The sequence below is a fragment of the Leucopleurus acutus genome (genome assembly GCF_964270905.1).
Source record: "Leucopleurus acutus genome assembly, chromosome: 1".
NCBI classification, from domain to species: domain Eukaryota; kingdom Metazoa; phylum Chordata; class Mammalia; order Artiodactyla; family Delphinidae; genus Leucopleurus; species Leucopleurus acutus.
Window position 1 is genome coordinate 144,922,867 of NC_139142.1, and position 18,565 is coordinate 144,941,431.

Sequence of the window (18,565 nt, forward strand, 5' to 3'; positions counted from 1 at the left end):
ACATAACACCTTTTTTAGTGACTATGTCTCCTTAATCTGTTACTGATCTGTCATTATAACCTTTTACACTTAAAAATTTTATAGGGGATAAGAAGAACTTGTGGTAGTTTTTGTAGGAGATGTTGTAATTTACTTGCTTTATTACATTTATTTATATTTGCTGCATACATAAAGACTTAAACTTTTTTGTTTTAAAGTTCATCTTAACAGGCTGACTAGATAGTTAACTTTTGTATTCTCATATAGACCCAGAATAGTAATTTTAAAATATTAAATTGAATGCAGTACATGGAGGATAAATAGTGAGCTACAAAGCCTATTAGGATTAGGATATGGATTAGGAATTAGGATATGGATTTGTTACTTTTTTAAAGTTGAAATCTAACATTTATAGTCACAAGTTTAAATATATATACTTGTTAATAGGAGATAGAAAATACTAATCATTTTATAAGTGAAATAAGCTGAGAATTGACTCTAATATATATCTCATGATGATTTTATAAAGTAGACTTCTGTCTTATTGAATAAAGCACTCCAAATATAAAATAAGTTAATTAATTTTTCATCCATGGTTTTCATTCAATATATCTAAAATTTTTCGATGAACTGCCAAACTTTCCAGTTACATTTGGTTTGTTTGGTTTAAGTCAGATTATTGAGGTATAATTTATATACAGAAAATTCAAATTTTTTAGTACACTGCACTTAATATTTTTTGCATGGTAAAATACACAAAAAATTTACCATCTTAACCATTTTTAAGTATAAAATTAGATGTGTACCCACTGTCAGTGTTATTAAATACATTCATAATGTTGTGCACCCATCACCACTATCCAACTCCAGAACTCTTTTCATCTTGTAAAACTGAAACTCCATACCCATTAAACAGTAATGTCCCAGTCTCCCCCCACACTCTCCAGATCCTGGCGACCACAGTTCTATTTTTTTTGTCTCCATGATTTTGACTATTCTAAGTACATCTTTTAAGTAGAATCATCATTTGGTATTTCTCTTTCTCTGACTGGCTTATTTCACTTAGCATAATGTCCTCAAGGTTAATCCATGCAGCATGTGTCAGAATTTCCTTCATTTTTAGGCTAATAATATTCCATTGTATGTATGCACCACATTTTGGTTATCCATTCGTCCATCTGTGGATACTCGGGTTGCTTCCAAGTTTTAGCCTTTGTGAGTAAGGGTGCTATGAACATGGGTGTACAAATATGTTTTCAAGGCCCTGTTTTTAATTCTTTTGGGTATGCATCCAGAAGTGGAATTGCTGGATCATATGGTAATTCTAGTTTTAATTTTTTGAGGGACCACCATAATGTTTTCCACAGCAACTGTACCATTTTACATTCCCACCAACAATGCACACGGGTTCCAATTTTTCCACACCCTTGTCAGCATTTGTCTGTTTTTTTGATAGTAGCCATCCTGATGGATCTGAGGTCGTATCTTATTGTAGTTTTGACTTGCATTTCCCTAATGATCAGTGATGTTGAGCATTTTTTCATGTGCTTATTGGCCATTTGTATATCTTCTTCAGAGAAGTGGCTATGGAAGTCATTCACCCAATTTTTGAATCGGGTAGTTTGGTTTTTTTTGTTGTTGAGTTTAGTAGGTTTTTGAATATATTCTGTATATTAATCCTTTATCATGGGACTTCCTTGGTGACGCAGTGGATAAGCATCTGCCTGCCAATGCAGGGGACACGGGTTTGAGCCCTGGTCCGGGAAGCTCCCACAGGCCACGGAGCAACTAAGCCCGTGTGCCACAACTACTGAGCCTGCGCTCTAGAGCCCGTGAGCCACAACTACTGAAGCCTGTGCGCCTAGAGCCCATGCTCTGCAACAAGAGAAGCCACTGCAATGAGAAGCCCATGCTCCACAGCGAAGAGTAGCCCCTGCTCGCCACAACTAGAGAAAGCCCACATGCAGCAATGAAGACCCAACACAGCCAAAAACAAATTAATTAATTAATTAATTAAAAAAAATCCGTTATCAGATATATGATTTGAAATATTTTCTCCCATTCTCTGGGTTACCTTTTTACTCTGTTGATAGTGCCTTTGGATCCACAAAATTTTTTAAATTTCCATGAAGTGCAATTTGTCTGTTTTTTCATTGCGTATACCTTTGATGTCATATCCAAGAAATCATTGCCAAAACCAACATCATTCAGCTTTTGCCCTATGTTTTTCATCTTAGAGTTTTGTAGTTTTAGGTCTGGTGTTTAAATCTTTGATCTGCTTTGAGTTAGTTTTTGTATATAGTGTTAGGTAAGGGGCAAACTTCATTTATTTGTATGTGGATATCCAGTTTTCCCAACACCATTTTTGAAAAGGCTCTCCTTTCCCCATTGAATGATCTTGACACCCTTGTCAAAAATCATTTGACCATATATGTGAGGGTTTATTCCTGGGCTCCCTCTTCTATTTCATTGGTCCTATTTAGGGTCCCTTGAGAGTCCATATGAATTTTAGGATGAGTTTTTCAATTTCTGCAAAAGTCACTGGAGGGACAGTTTTGATGGATATAGGGTTATTGGTCGACAGTTTTTTTCTTTTAGCACTTTGAATATATCAGCTCACTACCTTCTGGCCTCCAAAGTTTGTGATGGAAAATCTGCTGATAGTCTTATTGAGGGTTCCTTGTGTGTAGCAAATAAATTCTCTCTTTCTGATTTCAAGATTCTCTTTTTATCTTCAGCTTTTGAAAGTGTGATTTTGTGTCTTGGTGTGGATCTCTGAATTCATCTTACTTGAAGTTTTTTGAGTTTCTTGGCTGTTTCTATTCATATCTTTAATCAAATTATTTCTTTAAATATTCAGCCATTATTTCTTTAAATATTCTCTCTGCCCTCTTCTCTCTCTTCTCTTTCTGGGACTCCCACCATAGGTATTTTGGTCCTCTTAATGGTGGTCCACAGGTGCCTTAGGCTCTGTTCACTTTTCTTAAACCTTTTTTCTTTCTGTTCTTCAAGCTTGTTAATTTCCATCATCCTGTCTTCAAATTTGCTGATTCATTCTCCTGCATGCTCAAGTCTGCCTTTGGATCCCTCTAGTGAATTTTTCATTTCAGTTTTTGTACTTTTCAGTTCCAGAATGTCTTTTTGGTTTCTTTTTGGGTTTTCTCTTTATCACTATTTCCATTTTGTTCACACATTGTTTTCTTGACCTTCTCCTCATCTTCCTTTAGTTCTTTTAGCATCTGTAAGATGACTGTTTTAAAGTCTTCATCTAGTAGATATGCCATCAGGTCTTTTTCAGGAACAGTTTCTGTTGATTTTTTTTTTCCTTTGAATAGGCCATAATTTTTTGTTTCTTTGTATGCCTTGTGATTTTTTTTGTTGAAAACTGGACGCTTGAATCTAATAATGTGGTATCTCTGGAAATCAGGTTCTCCTTTTTCCCCAGGTTTGCTGGGTTTTTGGTTATTGTTTTTGCTTATTATTGTTCTTGTTTTTTTGATTGTTGTAGGCTGTCTCTGTGCCACGTATTTACCTGAGGTATAAACTTACTGTCTTCTTGGGTCTTTTCAGAGCCTGTGCCTTTCCCTGGGCATGTGTGGTCACTTTGTAGTTTTCTCCTGATATGCATTTGCTTTTCAATGTCCTAGGCTTTAATGTCTGGCTCCCAAAAGGGGAAAAAGAGAAAAATGAAGAGCACTGATCCTTTAAATCTCCTGGAAATAACTTTGACGGGAGGGGGAAGGCATGAACAATGATGGTTAAGGTACAACAGCAGTAGCCACTGTCCTCTTTGCACCTTTGTGATCAGAAGCAGCATTCCATGATCAAAGCACAGATCCTCAATATTTGGAGAACAGGGTCCTTTTTGCCCACTCTGGCTCCTGTAAGCTGTGTGAAAGCTGCCCCAGGAATATGTGCACAGCTACCTGCCACTAGGGCTGGGAGTTGGGGGGTGGGTAGCAACTATTTTGCTAAGAGCTACAGTTTACCATGCAAGTCTTCCACTGGAAGTTGCAAACCTTTAATAGATTCCAAAGTTCCAAAATGGTTACATTAGAAAGATTCTGCCAGTTCAGTTGTAGTGTACATGAGGAGACAGATTCCCAGTGCTTCCTAGTTGGCAAACCTTTAATAGATTCCAAAGTTCCAAAATGGTTACATTAGAAAGATTCTGCCAGTTCAGTTGTAGTGTACATGAGGAGACAGATTCCCAGTGCTTCCTAGTTGGCTGTCTTCCCAGAATCCTCTCCTCTGATTTGTTACTTACCTAAAACATTTATTTTTATAAGTAAAAAAATAACTTTAAAAAATAATGATTTAAAACCTTTTTAATACTGCAGTGGGCTAGTGGTGGGGGTCGGAGATAATCTTGTTATGTTCCAATCCAGAAATTTCTAAACTTACAATATTGGCATACATTAATCAAACTAATCTTATATGGTAGACATTTTTAAGAATACAAATTTGTTAGGGAAGTTAGAATAGAACCATCAATCTGTGTGGTATGTTTTCTTATAAAGGCCAAACTCTCTTTTTGTTTCACAGACAATTGTGGCTATTAACAAAGACCCAGAAGCTCCAATTTTTCAAGTGGCAGATTATGGAATAGTTGCAGATTTATTTAAGGTAAGTTGGCCTTGAGAGTGATGGCTGTTATCTAGGTTGTCATCCAACAACCTCCAGGAGTTGGTCAGGGAGGAAGCTATTATAGGAAAACATTGTGTGTTTGTGTATCTGTGTCTGTCTGTGTATGTATATATTAATATACGCAGTTTTGAACTACTTAAAGTGAAGAGTTGTTCTGCTTAATATATGATGTTTATATAGAGCATTATAACTTTCCCTTTAAGAAGTCCATATTGTCTTTCAAATATCCACATGGCTCTTGGCATCTCATATGCCAAGTTAGTATACAGTGTGAAATGACTCAAGTAACTATAACCTAGAACCATATTTGGCAGGTACCTTAAAGAAATTCACATCATAACCCCTCATTCAGAGATTTACTAGTGATGCTATAGCTTTTCATGGGATGAGTGGGCACTCAAGTCCACTTTATCTACTCAGCAAGTATGCTCTGCTTGCTGTGTTTGAGAGTCACAGGCCTTCCTAACAGTGACAGCTGTAGAGAAGGACACTTATTTCCTACTCCTCGCACTCTTCATTTTTTTGAGTGTTCCTTCTACCCTGCTACCACCCCTGTATTTGCCCTCTCCGTGAGAGAATTACTTTAGTGATATTGTTGAGCACCTGATATTCATTTGGCCACATTTAAAGGTCATAGCTTATGCATGGCCTGGCCTCTTTTTGTCCCTCAGGGCCTGTCTACTGGCTTCCAGGTCACCTTGTGCAGAAATCACTCATGCAGGAATTGAGGCTCTGAAAGTAGCATCCAACCCTGGGTTTACTGGAGTGAGGAACCCCTCACATAGAAGTATAATGAGCTACTGTGGGCCTTAATGGAGAGGCTGCAACCTGAGGACAGAGCCAGGGGTGGTCTCCCCAGCAAGAGGATTGGCCCATTACCATGGCTTCTCCAGCACTGTTTATGATCCAGATGAACTAATGAGTACACTTTGAGAGCACATCTGTATTTTGAAGTGTGTGTTCATGCTCAGTGAAAGATGGGCCCTTCAAATGCTCAGAATTATTCAGTAATGGTCCAGACTTCATGGAGAGACTATAATTGGGGCTATTGTCCTGGGTCAGCATAGGGCAGCTTTCCCCATGGAACCTCCCCCCTCCCAAAAGAGCCTGTATATTGCATGGGAAAAATACACCCCCTCTTCTGTGATCCTGGGGTTCTGTATCTGAAATTTAGGGTTTAGGTAGGTTAGCTGCTCCTGTGACCTGGCCCAACTATGTAAGAACAAACAGTAGTGGCAGTCATTTGACCAAGATATGCCAGTGGGAGGAAAAGTTAGTATGAAAAAGATAAATGTTTTTGTATTTCTGTATAATAATACCTTTGTTCAAGTAGAAAGCATTTAGTTCCAGTGAGATACAGATAAAGGGATAAAGACCTTTTAATTTAAAAATGAAAGCAAACACTTTCTGAACCTTAACCATGTATCATGTTGATATGTTTGCAGACAGGCATCTACTGTAGTTACCTTTTATTTTTCCTCGAGAATATTTGAGTAAATCTATAAGTAATTTTGTTTATTTTAAGTTATGTTATTCTGTCTGCTTGTGTACTGTGTATTGCTACTTACATGCGGGGCTTACTGGATAAAAGAATGAAGTGTTAGACAGTCAGAAATTTGTGATGTTCATACTGTGTGGGACACCATTGCATCTATCATTGCTACAAAGATGCTCCTGCCTCAAGGCAGGATATCATTGCTATCTTTGTAGCAATGATAGATGCAGTGGTGTCCCACACATTGTGCATTAACATGAGAGAGTGTATGTATCTGTATTGTATGTGTGTGTGTGTGTTTGTGCGCATGCACATGATCAAAGAGATATCTCATTCAGAGTCCTAGGACAGTAAAAGTGGAAAGGGACCTCAAAGATCATCCAGTCAGCTGATTTCCAACCTGAGATTCTCAAGCTATTTTTGGTGTTTTAAGAAGCGCACTTTTAAAAATTTTTTGAAAAATTTTTTTTATTGAGATAACATAGTTTTATAACATTATATAAGTTTCAGTAATTATATAAGTTTCATATTTCTACTTCTGTATACCCTACAGCATGCTGACCACCAAAAATTTAGTTTCCACCTATCACCATACCGTTGATCCCCTTTACTCATTGCACCCTCCCCCAAGCCCCTTCCCCTCTGGTAACCACTATTCTGTTCTCTGATTCTGTGTGTTTGTTTTTATTTGGTGTGTTCATTTACTTTGTTTTGGTGGGGGGGGGGTATATTCTACATGAGTGAAATTGCCTTTCTCCTTCTGATTTATTTCCTTAGCATAATACCATCAAGGTCCATCCATGTTGTCATAAATGGCAAGATTTCATCTTTTTTATGGATGAATAGTATCCCATTGTATATATATATACACCACATCTTCTTTATCCATTCACTGTTTGATGGCCACTTAGGTTGTTTCCCTATCTTGGCTGTTGTAAATGTACTGCAGTGAACTCAGGAGTCCCCATATATCTTTTCTTTTTTTAAAATTTTTAAAAACTTTTTGTTTTATATTGGAGTATAGCCGATTAACAATGTTGTGATAGTTTCAGGTGCACAGCAAAGCAACTCAGCCATACATATACATGTATCCATTCTCCCCCAAAGTTCCCTCCCATCCAGGCTGCCACATAACATTGAGCAGAGTTCTCTGTGCAATGTAGTAGGTCCTTGTATATGGGTCATTTTAAATACCGGTATATCTTTTCAAGTTAGTGTTTTTGTATTCTTTGGATAAATACCCAGGAGTGGGATAGCTGGTTCATGTGGTAGTTCTATTCTTAATTTTGGGGGGAATCTCCATGCTTTTTTCCATAGTGGCTGCACCAATTTACATTCCCACCAGCAGTGCAGGAGGGTTCCCTTTTCTCCACTTCCTCACCAACACTTGTTATTTCTTGCCTTTTTGATAATAGTCATTCTAACAGAAATGAGGTTTTGATTTGCAAGTCCCTAATAATTAGTGATGTTGAACATCTTTTCATGTGCCTGTTGGCCATCCATATGTCTTCTTTGGAAAAATGTCTATTCAGCTCCTCTGCCCATTCTTTAATGAGGGTGTTTGTTTTGTTGTTGTTGAGGTGTATGAGCGCTTTACATATTTTGGATATTAACCCCTTATTGGATATATGATTTGCAGATATCTTCTCTTGTTTCATAGGTTGTCTTTCCATTTTATCAATGATTTCCTTTGTCATGCAGAAGCTTTTTAGTTTGCCATTTGTTTATTTTTTGCTTTTGTTTGCCTTGCCTGAGGAGACATATCTGGAAAGATGTTGCTAAGACTAATATCAAAGAGCATACTGCCTATGTTTTCTTCTAGGAGTACTACTACGGTTTCAGGTCTTACATTCAAGTCTTTGATCCATTTTGAATTTATTTTTGTGAGGGGCATGGTCTATTTTCATTTTTTTGCCTGTGGCTGTCCAGTTTTCCCAGCACCATTTATTGAAGAGACTATTCTTTCTCCATTGTATGTTCTTTGTTCCTTCATTATAAATTAATTTTCTATATATGTGTGGGTTTATTTCTGGGCTCTATTCTCTTCCACTGATCTGTGTATCTGTTTTTGTGCCAATACCATGCTGTTTTGATTACTATGGCTTTGTTATATAGTTTGAAATCAGAACATGGGATACCTCCAGCTTTGTTCTTTTTCCTCAGGATTGCTTTTGTTTTGGGGGGGCTTTTATGTTCCATGTAAACTTTAGAATTTTTTGTTCTATTTCTGTGAAAAATGTCCTTGGGATTTTGATAGGGATTGCATTGAATCTGTAGATTGCTTTGGGCAGTATCAACATTTTAACAGTGTTAATTCTTCTAGTCTCTGAGCATGGAATATCTTTTCATTTATTTATGTCTTCTTCAGTTTCTTTCAACAATGTCTTACAGTTTTCATTGTACAGGTATTTCACTTCCTTGGTTAAATATATTACTGGGTATTTTATACTTTTTGTTGTGATTGTAAACAGGATTGTTGTCTTAATTTCTCTCTGCTAGTTCATTGGCAGTATGTAGAAACGCAGCAGATTTTTGTGTGTTGATTTTGTACCCTGAAGCTTTGCTGTATTCATTTATTACTTCTAATAGTTTTTTGGTGGAATCTTTAGGGTTTTCTATATATCAAATTATGTCATCCACAAATAGTGACATTTTTACTTCTTCCTTTCCAATTTGGATGCCTTTTATTTCTTTTTCTTGCCTAAATGCTCTGGCTAGGACTTCCAGTACTATGTTGAGTAAGAGTGGTGAGAGTGAGCATCCTTGTCTTGTTCCTGATTTTAGAGGGATAACTTGGTTTTTCACCACTGAGTGTGATGTTAGTGGGTTTGATACATATGACCTTTATTATGTTGAAGTACATTCTTTCTGCACCCACTTTATTGAGAGATTTTACCATAAATGGATGTTGAATCTTGTCAAGTGCTTTTTCTGCATCTGTTGAGATGATCATATGGTTTTTGTCCTTCATTTTGTTAATGTTGTGTGTCACGTTAATTGATTTGCAGATGTTGAACCATCCTTGCATTCCTGGAATAAATCTCACTTGATCATGGTGTGTTATCCTTCTAATGTATTGTTGTATTTGGTTTGCTAATACTTTGTTGAGGAGTTTTTCATCTATATTCATCAGAGAGATTGGTCTGTAATTTTCTTTTTTTGTGTTTTCTGTGTCTGGGTTTGGTATCAGGGTGATGTTGGCCTCATAAAATGAGTTAGGAAACGTTCCCTCTTCCGTTTTTTGGAATAGTTTGAGAAGGGTGGTTATTAAATCTTCTTTGAATATTTAGTAGAATTCACCTGTGAGGCCATCTGGTTCTGAACTTTTGTTTTCTGGGGAGCTTTTTATTACTGTTTCAGTCTCTGTACTAGTGACTGGTCTATTCACATTCTCTATTTTTCATGATTTAGTCTTGAAAAGTGGTATGATTCTAAGAATTTGTCCATTTCTTCTAGACTGTCCAGTTTGTTAGCATACGTTCATAATATTCTCTTATAATCCTTTGTATTTCTGTGGTACCCATTGTTATTTCTCCTCTTTTGTTGATTTTATTTATCAGAGCCTTCTTTTTTTCTTGGTGAGTCTAGCTAATAGTTTGTCAATTTTGTTTATCTTTTCAAAGAATCAGCTCTTAGTTTCACTGATCTTCTCTATCATATTTTAGTCTCTATTTCATTTATTTTTGCTCTGATCTTTATTATTTCCTTCCTTCTACTGACTTTGGGCTTTGTTTGTTCTTTTTCTGGTTCCTTTAGGTGTTAGGGTAGATTGTTTATTTGAGATTTTTCTTGTTTCTTGAAGTAGGCCTGTGTTGCTATAAGCTTCCCTCTCAGTACTGCTTTTGCTCCATCCCATAGATTTGGGTATGTCATATTTTCATTTTCTTTTGTGTTCAGGTAATTTTTTATTTCTCCTTTGATTTCCTCATTGGCCCAACAGTTGTTCAGTAGCATGTTGTTCATTCTCCACATTTTTATGATTTTTTTCTATCTTTCTTCTTGTAGTTGATTTCTAGATTCATACCATTATGATCAGAAAAGATGCTTGATATGATTTCAGTCTTCTTAAATGTATTGAGAGTTGTTTTGTGTTCCAACATATGGTCTATCCTTGAGAAAACTCCATGTGCACTTGAGAAGAATGTGTATTCTGCTGCATTTGGATGGCCTGTTCTGTACAAATCTATCAAATCAGATCTGACGTTTCATTTAAGGCTGCTCTTTCCTTATTGACTTTCTGTCTGAATTCTCTATTGGTTGATGTAAGTAGGATCTCCTACTATTACTGTGTTGCTGTCAATTTCTCCCTGTAGGTCTGTTAATAGTTGTTTTATATATTTTGGTGCTTCTCTGTTAGGTGCATATATGTTAATAAGTTGTGTCTTCTTATGAGCTGTCCCCTTTTTCATTATACATTGTCCAATTTGTCTCTTGTTAATTTTTTTGTCTTGAAGTCTTTTTGTCTGATATGAGTGCAGCTACACTTTCTTTTGGCTGCCATTTGCTTGGAGTATCATCTTCCATCCCTTAAGAAGTCCACATTTGACTATAGGGAGACTATTTGGAGTAAGACATAATTTTTATTTGCCTTTAGCTAGAATTACGGTAGTGTCTATCTCATGCGGCTCAGAAGTTCTGAAGTACAGTTATATATGCCTTTGATTAATACAAAGTGAGAAAATCAGTCCTTAAAAATGCAGTTTGGGGAAAAACTAGTAAAGAAGATACTAAAAATTCTGCTTGAGTTGCAGCCTCCCATTTATTGCTATATGAGTAACATGCAGGGTGTGTTCTTCTTAAGTTGTCTGTGTCCCAGAGAGATGTGATTTGGAGAAGCTGCTCAGCAAGTTATTGGTACAACTAAGCCAGGCTCCTGATTCTGTTCGTTTTCTCATCACTCTGCCTTTCCAGCTCATCAGGTACCACAGCTGGGTGGTTCACCGCTACTCCTGTACCTTAGATAAGTTGCAGTAAATAGAACCACATCTTTGACAGACTAGCAGCCAAGGCAGAACTAGATAGAAATCAAATTGTTTTCTCAGTTGAAATCAGAATGATTCCAGATGAATATTATAGTAATTCTGACAGAAGAGGAGACAGGGTGGCTCAGTGAATATACTTCTCACTGGGGCCACCCTCTCTTTAAAAATCAAATATTTAAAGGTATAACAACTTGAAAAATACAAATATGCAAATGATGAATGAAAATTATTATCTATTTGGGATTATGATCTTAAAATAACATCATAAGTCAAATAAGAGCTGTATAAAAAGGGCTTTTTTAGATCAAATTTTTGTTTAAAAATTAAAAATTTCAAACTGTATCACACATAACAAATGTATATAGCTGTTAGACTAATAATTCTCTAAGGGATACTGTGTCCACCAAATTTCATCATGTCTGGAGTAAAAATGTATATGCATAACATTTTATTTTCTTATATTCATCCTTTCACTTTACCCTTCAACAATCATATGAGTTAGGACAAGTTTTTTTTTTTCTTCATATGACAGAAATAACATGGTATGGTAATTATGAGCTTTGTTTCATATTCTGTCTTGGGCACATACTAATTAAATTATCTTAGCCAAGTTATTTAATCTCTCTGAATATAAGCTTTCTCATAGATAATATAAATACTATACTACCTTGTAATGAGAATTAAATGAGATTATACTGCACCTAGTATAGTCTATGTTAAATATTAGCCTACCTGTTTGTATTTCCTACCATACATTTACATAGTAGGTGCTTAATAAATGGTAAATATCATAATCAGAGTTAGAGTGATAGGGGAGAGGGCACCACCTGACTGGTAGTTTGGGGTCTTTGTTTTTTTCTTAATATAATAGCTTTACTGAGATGTAATTCATATACTGTAAAATTTGCACTCTTAAAATGTACTGTTCAGTGGGGTTTTTTTTTTTAGTATATTCACAGAGTTATGCAGCCATCACTACTGTCTAATTCTGGAAATCTTCATCACACTGAGCGGAAACCCCATACCCATGAGCAGCCACTCCCTATTCACATTCTCCCCAGCCCCTGGCAACAGCTAATCTACTTTGTGTCTCTGTAGATTTGCCAGTCTTGGATATAGAATCATGTAATATGGTCTTTTGTGGCTGGATTCTTAGCATAATGTTTTAAAGGTTCGCCATGTTCTAGCATGTATCAGCACTTTATTCCTTTTTATTGCCAAGTAATAGCCATCATATGGATATGCCACAATCTGTTTATCCATTCATCAGTTGATAGACTTTTGAGTTGTTTCCATGTTTTGTCTGTTGTAAATAATGCTGCCATGAGCATTCATGTATGAGTTTTTGTGCACTGATTCATCTTGTTTGGATATATATCTAGGAATGGAATTGCTGGTTTACTTTATAACTCTATGTTTAACATTTTGAAGAACTGTCAGACTGTTTTACAAAGTGGCTGCCTCATTTTACATTCCTACCAAATAATATACAAGGGCCCCAGTTTCTCCATACACTGGCTGACACTTGTTATTGTCTTTTATTATAGCCATCCTAATAATGGTTGTGAAGTGGTATCTCATTGTGGTTTTGATTTGCATTTTTCTGATGACCAGTGATATTGAGCATTTTTCATGTGTGCTTTTTGGCCATTTGTATATCTTCTTTAGAGAAATGTTTATCCAAGTCCTTTGTCCATTTTTTAATTGAATTGTTTGTCTTTTTGTTGTTGAGTTGTAACATTTCTTCTTATATTCCGGATGTTAAACTCTTGTCAGACATATGATTTCTAAATATTTTCTCCCATTTTGTATGTTGTCTTTTCACTTCCTTGATAATGTCCTTTGATGACAAAAGGTTTTAATTTTGATAAAGGCCAGTTCATCTATTTTTTTTCTTTTGTTGCTTATGTTTTGGATGTCATATCTAAGAATCTGTTGTCATGATCCAAGAGTCTTATGGTATTCGCTCTTATAATTAGGTTGTGGATCCATGTTGAATTAATTTTTGTATATGGTGTGAGGTGAAGGTCCAATCCAACATCATTCTTTTGTATGTGTGGATATCCAGTTGTCCATCTCCGTTGGAGAGACTATTGTGTTCCCATTGATTAGACTTGGCGTATCTCCTGTCTTTTTAAACCTTTTTCACCTCTTCCCAGCATAGTCATTCACTGGAGTCATTCTAATCCCTTTACTGTCTCTGGAACCTGCAATGTTTATCTGTTTGCCTCCTTATTTTTTTGCTCAGTATCTTTTTCTTCTCCATGGTAATGTCCTGATTTTTCTTAGTCTGCACCAGTCTGAACTTTCCTCAGGACTCCTGAATTTGGAGCTTTTAGTGCCGTTCTTCTCATCCTCTTACATTACAGTGGAAGATGAGCACATTTCTAATTGGGTTGTTCATAGGCCTCTGGCTCTTCTCTCCAAATAGTGAGTGGAACTCCTCATGGCCAGGAATCAGGCCTGAACTTCTTTATCTCCCATAGTGCTTATCCTGAGGAAATACTAGGTAAATGAGTGAAATATAGTTGTGCTGTGACTTATATCAGTAGATTATCGTATTTTAAACATAAATTCACTCTCATTTGGTCTTACTGAATAGGGAACTGCCTCTGCAGTATCTAAAATAGAATAAAAATAAGAATCCAGATCTTTCAGTGTGCTAAGACCATCAGATACTCAATAAACTGAGTTGACATGTTCTTTTTCCTAACTAAGGCATTGTGTGGTATGCTTGGAAAGTCTGAGGTTGGTCTAATAAAAAGGATGTAGAGGATGGAGAGAGAAAGACCCTTCGACTCTTTTTTGGGGACCGTGGCAGGGGGACATTCTGTAAGGTTTTTAAAAACTGTGTTCTAAACCAAATTAATGTTTTATTTAAAAGAAGTTGGGCTCTAGCCTATTTTTCATGAAACACGTAGGTCCCACATGAAGCTCATTTAGCATGTCATCTGTATGACTGGCATAAGCTCATGGTCTCTCCACCGAGAAAAGCTGGGAGAAGTGGTGCCAGCACTTAATGCTGCCCCTGAGCTAATGCCTCCTGGCTCCATGGTAAACATGGGCCTTTTAATAGTCTGGAGACAAAGTGACATTCGGAAGGAACAACATGTCAACAATTTCCTTAATAAATTTTGTACGAACACATTATTTCCACCTAATGGAAATGTAGCTCTCTTAAATAATTGAGAGGCTATATTCATCAGTGGCGAGTTCAGCTGGGATCTTTGTGAGCTAGGGCAGTCGACAGCCCCTTGGAAGACTGAGTAATTGATATTTTACATGAGTGGCTCAGCTAGTTTTCAGGTGGGCTCTGTGTGATATTCCCCTGCAGTCCCCACATGTAGCCCTCCTCTGTTGTCCAGGCTGTTACAAAGCAGCTCCACACCAAAAGCTCCAGTTGTAGCCACTAAACTGCCAAGACCAAGGGTTAGTAATTAATCCTTTTTAAGGTGGGAGCCAACTCGGTCAGTTTCCCTCACTGTGGTTTCTTACTGTGTCTGCTGACCAGCCACTGCATCAGCACAAGGCCTTGATTTTAATAAAGAGTGATGATGGGTAATGTTCAGCATGCAGTTCATTTTTATGTGCCAGAAGATAGTAACATATGCTGAGGAACAACAGCCACAGTGTTTGTTAAATGAATGATGAATGAATGAATGAACAATGAGAAAACAAGTACTAGAGGAGGTTGACAGGAGTCATGACTAAGCAAGAGACTCTGGTGTGGACTTTGAAGGAAGGGCAGGAATGCAGTGAGGGAAGGAAGAATGCTAGAAAACACGAAGGTAAAAAATATACAGTATTTGGTCTGTGTCTTTATTCCTGTCTTACCCCTAGGTTCTTCATGACATTTTTTTTTCTTAAATTCCATATATATGTGTTAGCATACAGTATTTGTCTTTCTCTTTCTGACTTACTTCACTCTGTATGACAGACTCTAGGTCTATCCACCTCATTACAGACCTACTGGAGAACGGACTTGAGGATTTGGGGAGGGGGAAGGGTGAGCTGTGACAGGGCGAGAGAGAGACATGGATGTATATACACTAACAAACGTAAGGTAGATAGCTAGTGGGAAGCAGCCGCATAGCACAGGGAGATCAGCTTGCTTTGTGACCACCTAGAGGGGTGGGATAGGGAGGGTGGGAGGGAGGGAGACGCAAGAGGGAGGAGATATGGGAACATATGTATATGTATAACTGATTCACTTTGTTATAAAGCAGAAACTAACACACCATTGTAAAGCAATTATACCCCAATAAAGATGTTAAAATATATATACACTATTCTCAGCACAGAGAAAAGTTGGACTTCCTATTTTCTGTGGTGCCTTTCTGAGGTTTGGGGTTGTGTCAGAAAGGCTCCTAAGCCATGAGTGGGCTTTGGCCCTACCAGCCATGTGTCCCAGGTGACCTTTCCCTCCCAAGGTTTATAGTTTCCCCATGGATGGGAAGAGAGACTGGGTGAACCGGGAGTTCCTGGGTGGGGGAGAGAAGGGGGCACTTTGTACCTCTGTAGTGATTCACATTGTTTCTTTTGGCCTCTTTTTACTTCTTAAGGAGTTGTGACCATATCAAAATGAAGACTCAAGTTGCTAATAACTTTTTTTTTTTTAATTTGCAGGTTGTTCCTGAAATGACAGAACTATTGAAGAAAAAATGAGCCATGACCATGTCTTAAGAAGGAAAATTGTATCAAAGTATATTCAGCTGAAATAGAAATTCATGGCTAACGTAACAATCATTGGAAAGCGTGGAGAGCTACATTTTGTAATTTGAGGAAAAATTCTAACAGGCGCCAGAATGCTTTTTTATGGGGTTATTATTATGTTTCTTTTTAATTATTTGTGGTTCCACACAGTTATTTTTTGAAATTTTCTAGTTCTGTAATAAAATATATAATAAAGCCTTTTCACAGCTTTAAAACTATTACCAGAAATATGCCTATCTTTGTAAAGGAAGAGAGAAAATTGAAAAAAAGGAGTGAAAGTTAATTTATTATTTTATCTTTGCCTGTGTTGTTCATGGAAGGCTCTGTGTTTTAGGCAAAATTGTAAACATGAATGTTGCCACCAGCCTAATCAACATAATCTAGTAACAGATAAGGGAACTGGAATGGCAAATTGAGAGTTAAAAAAGCATGGCCACAAAGCATGGATATTATCTTAAATATATTCCAGTCTTCCGAAAATCATAGCTAATGTGACAAGAGCAGACCTGAGCTAAACCTGAACCTGCTGAATATATTTAGTTGGCTGAAGTTAATTTAATTTTCCATTTCATTTTAAGGTTTTGTCAGCTGATAGGACTTTGTGTCTATAAAGGAGAGGGAAGTGGAGAAGGAGGGGCTGCTTTGAGACAGTATGGCCTCTTATGCTAACAGATAGTTTGATATTATTGTAAATGTTTAAAGTCCTGCTCAGAGAATGCTCTGGCTTTTCTTTCGCCCTCCTGGTGGCTTCCTTTGGGCTGTCTTAGAAAGCAGCCAGGTATGTGAGTTGGCCACATGTGTGGTGAGCACTGGCACTCTCCCTCTGCTGCCCTAGGGCATGGCTGCGGTTGAGAGTGTCGCAAGAGGCCAGAAGCTGGTGTGAATGCAGCCCACAGAACAGAGGCTGGTGAGGCTTTGGCCAAGCCTGCAGGAAGGCATGGGCAGGTATCTGGGGTCATAGAAAGGCCAGGAGTCAGTAGGCAAGTTGAATGAAGAGAATGCCACCCTGAAGCCAATCTGCAGAAGGTATAGTAGTTGACAAGGAAAATGGCAGGGAAGAGATGGGAAGTGACTAGTGATACATAAGGGGAGGGAGCAGAGGGGCCAGCCAGTCCCTTTGTGTGGCCAGCCTGGGACTGACTAGTTGAACCCTTTTTGATGTGTCATAATCATTTGCTGTGAAACACTGGCATTTCTGCCTTCTTTTAATGAGATGAGAGGAGCATCAAAGTGATGCTCTGCTACAACTGTAGAATCCTAGAATGCAGAGCTGAATGATCATCAGGTTCACACCTCTTGGACAGATAGGGATACTGAGGCACAGAGAAGAAGTGAAGGAGGTAAAGTGACTTGTCCAAGGCCACACAGTTTGAATCACCCTTGCAAAAGTAGTTCTCATATCTTTTTGCTGTCTTTGGGGCTCTTCCGAAGAAAGCTAACCTTGCTCATTGCCTTCTCCTTTTACTCCTCATCCCTATTGGACACTGTAACTGGGGGAGAGGAGAGACAGCAAAGGTGATGGCTGCAGAGGTACCCCCAGTATATATAGGGTGTGCTGGCTCACGGAGGACCATCCCAGCTGGTATCTCTGTGTGGCTCCTAGCCTCAGGGTTGAACTGGTGGGTCTTTCTCTCTTTTGGCTCCCTCCTATCATGACTGCCCTGCCCCAGCTCTAAGCAGCTGTTCACTTAATTTACTGGGTACAACTCAGCACCATCATAATAGCATTAAATATGGCGCTTACTATATGTCAGGCACCGTTCTAACACTTGAAATATATTAAACCCCTTAAGTCCTCACAATACCCTGTAAGATAGATGCTATTATTATCATCCCTGTTTTACAGATGAGGAAGCTGAGGCACAAAGAGGTTATATAACTTGCCCAAATTCAGACAGCTTATAAATGAGAGCCAGGATTTGAAACCAGGAAGTTTGGCTTCAGAGCAGTGGCTTCACCAGTATGGGATTCTGCTTCACTTCGGCTCAAGGAACAGGGAGTCGCTGCACAGTAACCTCAGGTAAAGGGCACTCAGTGCTTGGTGCTGGGTGGGCAGGGCACATCCTCAGGATCCTAGTTGAGGAGAAGAGTCAGTGTTCTGGGCTTGTCTTTCCAGCAGGAATTCGTTCAACTCAGAAGCCCCTCTAAGTGCCCACTTAAAGTTTACCTTAAAAAGGCAGTTGTGTGAGATGGGGCAAATTGTTAAAACTACCATATATGCCAGAAGATGCAATTTGACGTGCCCTTTTTTTCCTTATGTTTTGTTGGAAACCAAGCTGTCAGTTCCAAATGACTGCCCCTGCATCTGGCTTGAGGACCCAGAGCAGTAGCTCTGGAAGCAGTGTGGGGAAAGGTGTTAGGAGTAGCTTTCTATTCTCCCTAGTTTTTTGAGGTCTTTGGTTAACCTCATACGGCCCCTGGGAATTTGGTTAATTAGGCAGAACCCAGAGTCCCTGAGAGAGCAAAAGTACGCATGTAGAAGGGCAGCCCTGTGAGGGCAGAGCTGAGTAGGTCCTTGGGGCCGTTTAGATCAAGCGAACAACTCCTTACTCTATGGATTGAGGCCCAGTGAGGGCCCTGGTCTCAGCTTTCCAGTAGTTGAGAAAGTACAGAACCCAGCTTTGCCCCTGGTCCCACGGTCTCTCAGCAGTACTATGGGGCATATTCCCTGGTTCATCCGCCAGCTGTGCTGTGTGGGATGCTGGAGCAAACACCTGGAAGTCTGGCCCAGCCACTGTCCTGAAGCTTG

The 18,565-nt window shown here is 38.3% G+C and overlaps 1 protein-coding gene across 1 annotated transcript in view; it reads left to right on the forward strand.

The window, feature by feature from the left end:
* Nucleotides 1-16,043, forward strand: part of ETFA (electron transfer flavoprotein subunit alpha) — an 85,735-nt gene extending 69,692 nt beyond the window's left edge. The window contains exons 11-12 of the mRNA XM_082836090.1: nucleotides 4,525-4,605; nucleotides 15,730-16,043. Of these exons, the coding sequence (XP_082692216.1) occupies nucleotides 4,525-4,605; nucleotides 15,730-15,768 (120 nt within the window). The 3' untranslated portion in view covers nucleotides 15,769-16,043. The remainder of the gene's footprint in view (nucleotides 1-4,524; nucleotides 4,606-15,729) is intronic.
* The last annotated feature ends 2,522 nt before the right edge of the window (nucleotides 16,044-18,565 follow it).